The sequence below is a fragment of the Panthera leo genome, chromosome A3 (assembly GCF_018350215.1).
Source record: "Panthera leo isolate Ple1 chromosome A3, P.leo_Ple1_pat1.1, whole genome shotgun sequence".
NCBI lineage: Eukaryota > Metazoa > Chordata > Mammalia > Carnivora > Felidae > Panthera > Panthera leo.
In genome coordinates this window covers 38493002-38502494 of record NC_056681.1, presented here as the reverse complement: position 1 = coordinate 38502494, position 9493 = coordinate 38493002, and the positions used below count along the sequence as shown (strand labels likewise).

Sequence of the window (9493 nt, the reverse complement as noted above, 5' to 3'; positions counted from 1 at the left end):
AGATTTCTTTTCATTGGATTCCTATATAAATTCTGCTTTTTTTTTTTTTCTGGATGGCATATCTTCTTTTAGTTTGGATGTATTTATTTTTGAGGATTAATCAAATAATATTTAAAAAAAAAATTTTTTAATGTTTATTTATTTTTGAGACAGAGAGAGACAGAGCATGAACGGGGGAGGGTCAGAGAGAGGGAGACACAGAATCTGAAACAGGCTCCAGGCTCTGAGCTGTCAGCACAGACCCCGACGCGGGGCTTGAACTCACGGACCGCGAGATCATGACCTGAGCCGAAGTCGGCGGCTTTAACCGACTGAGCCACCCAGGCGCCCCTAATCAAATAATATTTTAAAGAAAGGGTACTGAGGAAATACATTTCTGGACATTTTATGTCAAAACAAAAAGTCCCTATTTTGCCCTTTCTTGATTAGGTAGATTTTTATAGACAAAGGATTTTATATTTAAAACTATTTTTTCCCTCTGAATTCAAAGGCATTGCTTCACTGCCTTTATGCATCTATGCTAATGAGACATTTATGATAGAAAAAGTGTCAGGAGATAACAGCAACCATGCAAACAGCCAGTACATACACGAACAAGAATCATGTGTAAATGAGAATCAAACATTAATGAGAATCCATTTTCTTCTCTATCAGATTGACAAAGATTATAAAAATGGTAATACTCAGCATTGGTGCATATTGGAAAATGAATATTTGTCTACACTGCTGATGAGTGTGAAATTGGAACAAAATTTCTGGAGGACACATTTATAATATCCAAAAATAAGATCTATTACTTTTACTTTGTAGGTGAGATTTTTTTTTCCTAACAGGAAACATTCTAGTTCTCTTTTATCTTTGGTGTAGCAAAGTTTCATTGAGCTACATTTGAGTGAAAAGCTATTTTTATTCATCAACTCAGCACTTACTGGGCCATTTCTACCTTCTGTTTTGTTCTAGCCTCAAGGAAATAGTTCTATGATTTATTTATTTTTTTCCTGCTTTTAATTGTCCTGATTGTTTTTTTCTTTCTCAAGCTGTCATTAGATGGATATTGGTCCTTCTGTATGGATCTGTTATACCTTTCAAAGTTTCTCTCATGTTTTTTATCCTTTTTTTTTTTTTTTTTTTTTTTTTTGTCTTTTGCTTTATATTACTTTTTTTTAAAGTAACCTCTAGGCCCAGCCTGGGGCTCGAACTCATGACCCTGAGATCAATAGTTGCATGCTCTGCCAACTGAGTCAGATAGGTGCCTCTAACCTTCGCTTTATATTTTTTAGAGATTTTAAAAACTTCTCTTCTTTGCTTTCTATTGGTTTAGTTTCATCAAATATTTAAATATTTTAAATTTTCATGAACTCTAGTTCCTTTTCATATCAACCTATTCTTGTTTTGTCGATGTGATATCTTCATATAATTAGTTTGACCAACAAGGGTAATAATTAGAATATGTAAAAAGTTCTCTTTTTCATGTTATCTGTTCCTGTCACTGAATGTTTTTCTCTTTTTTCAGGTTGGCTACTCATTTTGGTGTTGTTGATTTTCCTCAAATATCTGGTAATCCCTGATCTTTCATCCTTCCTCACAATTGAGGTCTGTGCTGATTAATTTGAGTAGCTGGCATGTTTCTTCTTTACTTGGCTATTATGAATAACAAATGCACAATACAAAATGTAATTTTAAAGAGTGCTATCTTGTTAGAAATGGGCTCACTTTAATAAAATATTTTATTTTTCTATATAATATGCTGGTAATATTGACTATTGATAGGACTGCTAGATTTATCCATATAGGAAATCTATAACATTTGTTTGATCTCACCTGAAGCTATCTGATTAATAAAATATCTTACAAATATACAGTTTGAAATTTTGTCTAAGAATTTTTTGAGTTAAAAATCTCTTCATATTTAGTTGAAATGTTTTAGGGGAATCAAATTATATTTTTTTAATATCAAAACATTATTTTATATGTAAAGGAAAATCCATTGTGTCATAGATGTCTATACTTTGTGTCCATGATGTATTGATGCCTTATGTGGGCATAGATGTATATGTAAAGTGTATGAAATTGGTAAGAACACTATTAAAATAGTCACATGACTTAGCTACAATTATTTACAAAATAAACACATTATGGGGAAATCATGTATTGTTGGCAAAAGAGATTATTTTTCTTTTAAAAAAAAAAACCCTCATGGAATGATTGGTTGCATCAGCCTGGTGAAAAATTTTCATTCAGAAGATGCCAAGATCTTTTTCCATGATCTTACATTGCTACCCATTCATTTTTCACACATAAGGCCTTGTTCATACTGGGGCTCACAGTCAAGTTGTAGGCTAGATTGATCTCATCACAGTGAAGCCATTACACTTTTTTTGGTCTTCCTTACACATTTGCTCCATGCATGCTTAAAATCTGGAAAAAACATACTCATGGTCTGGAGAAACAAAGAAGCAGCAATTTCCTTGCCTTATTCCTTGGCCAGTGGTGACGTAGAGAGCATGATGTGGTGATTGGAGCCAGACCTAACTCTGGCCATGGGCATTGCTGCCGACCCCAACCTAATTAAGAAAGATCTTGAATAAACTTGGGTGAGAGCCAAAATCACTAGCCTCTTCAATCAGTATTTTTGATATAAAAATTAGCATCTGGGCTGAGTAAAAGGGAGCCCTGTTTCTTGCCAAAGCAAAAAACAAAACAAAACAAAACAAAACAAAAAACAAAAAAAACCTCTTTTGCTTCTACTCTGACTTCCTGATGTTGGGTATTTTATCAATTTGTATCTGTGATCATTTTCAGAGCAATTGACTTACAATTGTCAAGTTCTGTCTTAAACCCTGTCACAGGCATCAGCCTTTTCCAAATGGGTAAGCTGGACTGACTTGTTTTCTTATTCCTCCTTGAGTTACCCTTCTAATATATAAAGTTTAGCTGAAGTAACTGTAAGAAATTTGACTGGACAAGGAATACGACATTCAAAGGAAAATAACGCAATGCCCCGTTGGAGCTTTGGAAGTCCTCTTTACACATTGGTAACACCCTGAAAACTTCAACAAAATGGCCTTCCAAGATGAGTCCACTATTAATCTCTCCAAGAGTAGAGGATCATAGTAGAGAGTAGCGGTCTAGAGGATAATGTATGTTGAGGTCTTGGTACGGTATCTGGCACATAAGTGTCCAAAAAATGATTGATTTGCTATCTTTCAAGATATCACATGACTGCTTCAGAAATAATTCCTAGTCTTGAGGTGCCTGGGTGGTTTAGCTGGTTGAGCATCTGACTTTGGCTCTGGTCATGATCTCACAGTTCGTGAGTTTGAGACCCACATTGGGCTCTGTGCTGAGCTCAGTTCAGAGCCTGCAGCCTGTTTCAGACTCTGTGTCTCCCTCTCTCTCTGTTCCTCCCCCACTAGCACTCTGTTTCTCTTTTTCAAAAATAAGTAAACATTAACAAAAAAACTCTTTAAAAAGAAATAATTCCCAGTCTTGATCCAGGAAATGCACACGCAGGGTATGATATAGAGAAAGAAAATATTAATATTTGATTCATGTTAATGCCTTTGTTATACTAAAGACTACTTTCAATGAAATTGAAACAAATTAAGGGACAAAGACATCGCTACCTTTTAGAGAAACTCAGTGAAATATTCTCTGATGAAATCATATGATTTTTGGGGCTTTCTTCAAAGTAATCTGTGAATGGGGGGAAATAGATGAAAGGCCATGAACTGATAATGTTTGAAGCTAGGTGATAGGTGCATGTGGGTTCTCTATACTATTCTCTATCTCTTATTGTATGTTGAAAATTTTGCATATTAAAACCTTTTAAAGTAGATGGATTAGAAATAATTTTTAAAAAGTGGATGGACTTCTGTCAGTTCCAATCTGAGTCCCTCCCTAAGAATTCCCTTTGGCTGAATAGAATTGTCTTGCCCAAAGTAATGCCCTCTCCCACACCTGTACCTTGGTAACTTGTATCTCATGATTAGTTGATGGCAGAAAGAACATAGAGGCTTGTCTCCTTTGCTTCATTTTGAGATAACTCTAACAGGCCATCTCTGTTGCATAGCCCTCCATGGGATTGACTGAGGCCTTTATTACGATGAAATCACAGGCTTCTCCTTTTTCCAATCCTGTTTCCTTGCTCCATCCTAGATATTGTCCCATTGTATGTGGTTTCAGTGGTGTGCTGGTAAAGGTTTAATAGATGGCTCTCCAGGTACCTGATTTGTAGTGTTTGTCAATTTCCATGGTGTAAATACTTTCAACATGGCCAAATTCAAGCTACCAAGGTGACGTCACAGAAGGAGGAGGTGGAAACAGATGGGCATAATTGGTTCTTTTGACACAGTTCAAGTCAGCACTACCACTCTTGCCAATTTTCCTTAATGGAATTCTTAAATGCAAATCTCTATCTGAGTCTTTATTTAGGGTAACCCAAACTAACACAAAACCATCAATTATTTTTTATATCGTCTATTTTGGTGATTTGTCTATTAAAGAAACTAACATTTCATAGGCAGAATGAAATGACATTGGTCACCTCAAGTGTTTCAGTGAAACACACACACACACACACACACAGCCCACAATACTGTAAGACAGTGTCCCATAATAATTGCTTCAAAACATTTAAAATACAGACACCTTTTAATTTCTTAAAATTACACAGCTACATAAGGTGTTCTGAGAAAACAGACTTCAAATAAGTTGATTATACTGAGACTAGGAAAAATGGCCAAGAGATCACCAGATAAGTTCAAAATATAATTGTTATTATTGCCGTAAATCAAAGTACATATTTAAGAGAGTTAAAGTTTCCTTATCAAATATTTTAAGTAAGAGTAGGCCATTTATAAAATTTGCTATCTCTGTAGAAAATACAGAGGAGCATTGCATGTTTGAAGAACTGTTAAGACTTTTACCCTATTCAAGAGCTGTTGTTGGAAAAAATAAATAATCAGAGGCAAATATCCAATTTTGTAGAAAAAGAAAGTACCTGGAAAATGGGAACAAAATGTCCCATTGAGGAGAAAAGGTTGGAATAATTCACTTTACTTTAGTAGTATAAGCACCCTTAATTATCAACAGACAGGACAAAGTTTCTGTTATGTTTAATTAGAGACAACTGATCAGTCAAAACAAGAGCTCCAACAATGGTTCTCAAACTATGACATGGATTAGAATCCCCTGAGGAGACTTGCTAAAATGTAAATTCCTGAGCACCAACAGCTATTCTAATTCAGTTAAGTCTGGCGTGGGGCCCAGGGATCTGCATTTTAACAAGCTTCCTAGTAAATTCTGAAGCCCATGGTGTCTGTCAAACCAAAGCATGCTGAAAGGCAATGTAGCCAAACATCCACAATACAGTTCCATAATAAGATTAGGAATGTGTCTATGCCATTTCCGTTACACAAATTTATTTCCCTTACAAAATCAGTCTGCATCCTTTATCTACTGTTTCACTAAAGGCCATTTTTAGAACATCTTCCATCTATCAGCCAGCCAGATTCTCGTCTCTGTACCTTTATACTCTTGCTTGCTCTGTAAAGGAAGGGGAAAGTGTGTGTGTGTGTGTGTGTGTGTGTGTGTGTGTGTGTGTGTGTGTGTATGCATTTGGGAAGGTTGGGGTGCATAACAGAGTTTTGTTAGAAAATTCTCTTTCTCAACTGAACCGGCCAAAGGGACATTTTGGCTGTGGTATAGTTACTGAGATTCAATAATTCCTATTGATTTGAAATTATGCTTTTATTAACCTAGCAGATATTTTCTTATAAAAATTAAAAATTCTCACAATCACCCTCTTAACCAACTTCACTCTATATGACATGTGCTCTTATATTACCAGCCCTATGGGATCTGGGCCCCTCCTAATGTGCATTGCATTTAGTTGTCCTCATAAGTGTATTCAGTGTAGACCCTCTGACAGAGAGTGTGTTTTTTTTTAATCTTGCACTTGAGAATGTAATAAATTGCCCTAGGATCTTGATGAAACAGGAGTAGGAGTAATGTCAGCCTTGCTCCCCAGGCCGGGTGGGTCAGTAATTATTTTCCTATCACGACTTAGACTCCGGATCTTCCATAAAAGGCACACTGGTCACAAAGACATCCCTTTATAAGCTTAAAACTCAAAGCGTGGGTGTGAAGATGTGTATGAAGGTCATGGACATCCAGAATGGAAGGGGATGTTTACTGCTTACTGTACCTCAGGTGAAGCCCAGATGTTTCACTGGCCTCTTTGTCTATTGTTCCCTCTATAGGACTGAACACACATGCATTTTGGGTAATTAACTAGAATCAATTTTGTTTCAATGAACATTTTCTTTCTTTCTTTCTTTCTTTCTTTCTTTCTTTCTTTCTTTCTTCTTTTTAGTTTTACTTATTTATTTTGAGAGAGAGAGAAGGCATGAGTAGGGGAGGAGAAGAGAGAGAGGAGAGAGTGAGAATACCAAGCAGGCTCCACACCGGCAGTGCAGAGCCTGACTCGGGACTCAAACTCATGAACCATAAAGTCATTACCTGAGTCGAAGTCGGCGCTTCACTGAGTGAGCCACCCAGGCACACTTAAGTGCACATTCTCGAGTGAGAAGACCTACATGTCTTCCTTTTTTGGGGACATTTATACTACATATATTTTCTTTGCATAAGTAATCCTATGCCAATTCATTGGGAAGAGTTGGAATTTAGTTATCAATATTAGTCCTGGGATGGGGCAACTGCATTTTCAGAACCACTCCCTCTCCTCTTTTGCTAAGAGTGATCCTAACAAATGTTTATGAGAAACTTTACCATTGTGATCCACTTTTAAACTGATGTACCTAGTAGGGGTTATACTTTCCCCATAAAAAGCTCTCTACACGGATCACCTTTATCCTTTAATAAGTTGTGAGCATCAGGGCATATTGCTGTATCCAACACTGGTGCTTCAGGCTGGGTTTCTTTCTCGGTGCACAGCATGAAAGCTTGGGTCCATCTGTGTCACAAGTCAAACCTCTCTTGAAGTGATTTGTTTATACTGTCATTTGATGGAGTGGAATGTTCTGTAACTCATTCAAACTATTACAGAAGCTTTGCTAAAAGGTCACCATTGCTCTTTGGAGTTTCCAAATCTGGGAGCCATCTGGGAGCTTGTTAAAGATAAGGTTTTCCACTGGCTTTTTCCATACCAACTAGATCCAATTAGCAAAAGGGTACTATTCCAGATAAGTTTGTGTTCACATTTAGAAAGAGAGAAAGACAGACATAACAGAGACAGAGAGAAAGAGACAGAGAGAGAACGGAGGTAAATTACAACTAGTCGCTCAATAGTGTATAAGCCTACTTTACACCAGAATTGGAGTTCGTGTGCCAGCAGACAGTAAGAACTCTTGAATAGGTCTGAATGGGGGTGTCAGTGTTAAAAAAGTTGAATAGAAGTTGCTTTTAAATGTTGTTTTTGAATCAATACATTCAAGTATAGTCTTGAGAGTCAACTCTAAAGGAAATTGAATCTCACCATTTACTCAAAATTTAATAGGAAAATGACAACTCATTCCTTAAAGTAATAAGGGCTATGTTCGCAAGCTAAACATTCACTCCACATGGCACAGACAACCTTCCAGTTGCTATAACATTACAGTTTTAGTCTAGGCCTAAAATTGGCTTGTGTTTGCTTTCTGCCCCCTTCCTTACAAAACAAAAGTCTTGGATTTTCCAAACCTCAAAAGCTCAGCTGTAAAACTGTAGGAGACCAGAGAGAGGAAAAGGAAAGTTTCCTTCAAAGACGTCTTTAGTCACTGCTGGCCGATTCTGCTCTCTCCCTCCAAACGTTAACTATGGCTTTTGACACTTGTCCTTGGAAAAAGTCCAAATGTGGCAAATGGTAGAAGCAATATTTCTTTACCCTCCTGCCTGGAGCTCCCCATGATACAGATGAGTTCTAGCTGGGGCATTCATGGGTGAAACAAGGAGGTCAGCTACTACCCACCACCTCTGCTCATGTCTGCAGATGAAATAAGTAAATACGGAGTGAGAATCTACTGAATTAAAAATCAAAACCCTCTCATTTGGTTGGAATGCCTGAAAGAGTCTGGACCAAACAGGCTGCACAGTAGCAGCTAAAACACAGGCTCATTGCCATTAAAAATGTTCTAGGAAGTATGTGTGTGTGTGTGTGTGTGTGTACGTGTGAGTGTATGTGCACGTGTGCGCATGCGTGCGTGTGCATGTGTTTGTAGCAGGATACTTGGATGAGGAGAAAAGTTAAAATCTGGAACCATATTTTTGTCTTTGCAGTTCCGGATTGGAGACATTAAAAACATGACATTTCCTTCAGTTCAATTCAGCTGGTTCAGAAACCAAAATTGTCCTTAGAAAGGGGGAGAAATCCATTTATGTTCCTTTTGAGGCAGGGAGGGAGGTCTTTCTGGCAAAGTCTTTAGGTGCAATTCAGGACCAGGAGACTTAATCGTCCAGTTCAAAGCTTGTCTCATCATAGAGTTCAGGGCGCGCTGACTTCTTGTGCCGGGAATACTTCAATTGCAGGAGATCACCCATTTCATCCAGGTTTTCCAAAACCTGCAAAGAGATTGCCTTCTATCAGTTATTCTTTAAACTCCTAAATGGCTCTGCAATCCAGAGCCTCAGAGATACAATCTTCTTTTGCCATCTTCTTTGATTTTAAAGAAAAGGAGAGAAGGAACATACTTAAAGATCATAAAGGCCATTTATGAAAAGCCCACAGCTAACATCATCCTCAACGGGGAAAAACTGAGAGCTTTTTCCCTGAGATCAGGAACACGACAGGGATGCCCACTCTCACCGCTGTTGTTTAATATAGTGCTGGAAGTTCTAGCATCAGCAATCAGACAACAAAAGGAAATCAAAGGCATCAAAATTGGCAAAGATGAAGTCAAGCTTTCGCTTTTTGCAGATGACATGATATTGTACATGGAAAATCCGATAGACTCCACCAAAAGTCTGCTAGAACTGATACATGAATTCAGCAAAGTTGCAGGATACAAAATCAATGTGCAGAAATCAGTTGCATTCTTATACACTAACAATGAAGCAACAGAAAGACAAATGAAGAAACTGATCCCATTCACAGTGGCACCAAGAAGCATAAAATACCTAGGAATAAATCTAACCAAAGATGTAAAAGATCTGTATGCTGAAAACTATAGAAAGCTTATGCAGGTAATTGAAGAAGATATAAAGAAATGGAAAGACATTCCCTGCTCATGGATTGGAAGAATAAATATTGTCAAAATGTCAATACTACCCAAAGCTATCTACACATTCAATGCAATCCCAATCAAAATTGCACCAGCATTCTTCTCGAAACTAGAACAAGCAATCCTAAAATTCATATGGAACCACAAAAGGCCCCGAATAGCCAAAGTAATTTTGAAGAAGAAGACCAAAGCAGGAGGCATCACAATCCCAGACTTTAGCCTCTACTACAAAGCTGTCATCATCAAGACAGCATGGTATTGGCATAAAAACAGAC

The 9493-nt window shown here is 37.4% G+C and overlaps 1 protein-coding gene across 1 annotated transcript in view; it reads right to left on the bottom strand.

Moving 5' to 3' along the window:
* Positions 1-6520: 6520 nt before the first annotated feature.
* SPTLC3 (serine palmitoyltransferase long chain base subunit 3) overlaps positions 6521-9493 on the bottom strand; it is a 134467-nt gene continuing 131494 nt past the window's right edge. The window contains exon 12 of the mRNA XM_042931622.1: positions 6521-8559. Coding sequence (XP_042787556.1) covers positions 8446-8559 — 114 coding nt within the window. The 3' untranslated portion in view covers positions 6521-8445. The remainder of the gene's footprint in view (positions 8560-9493) is intronic.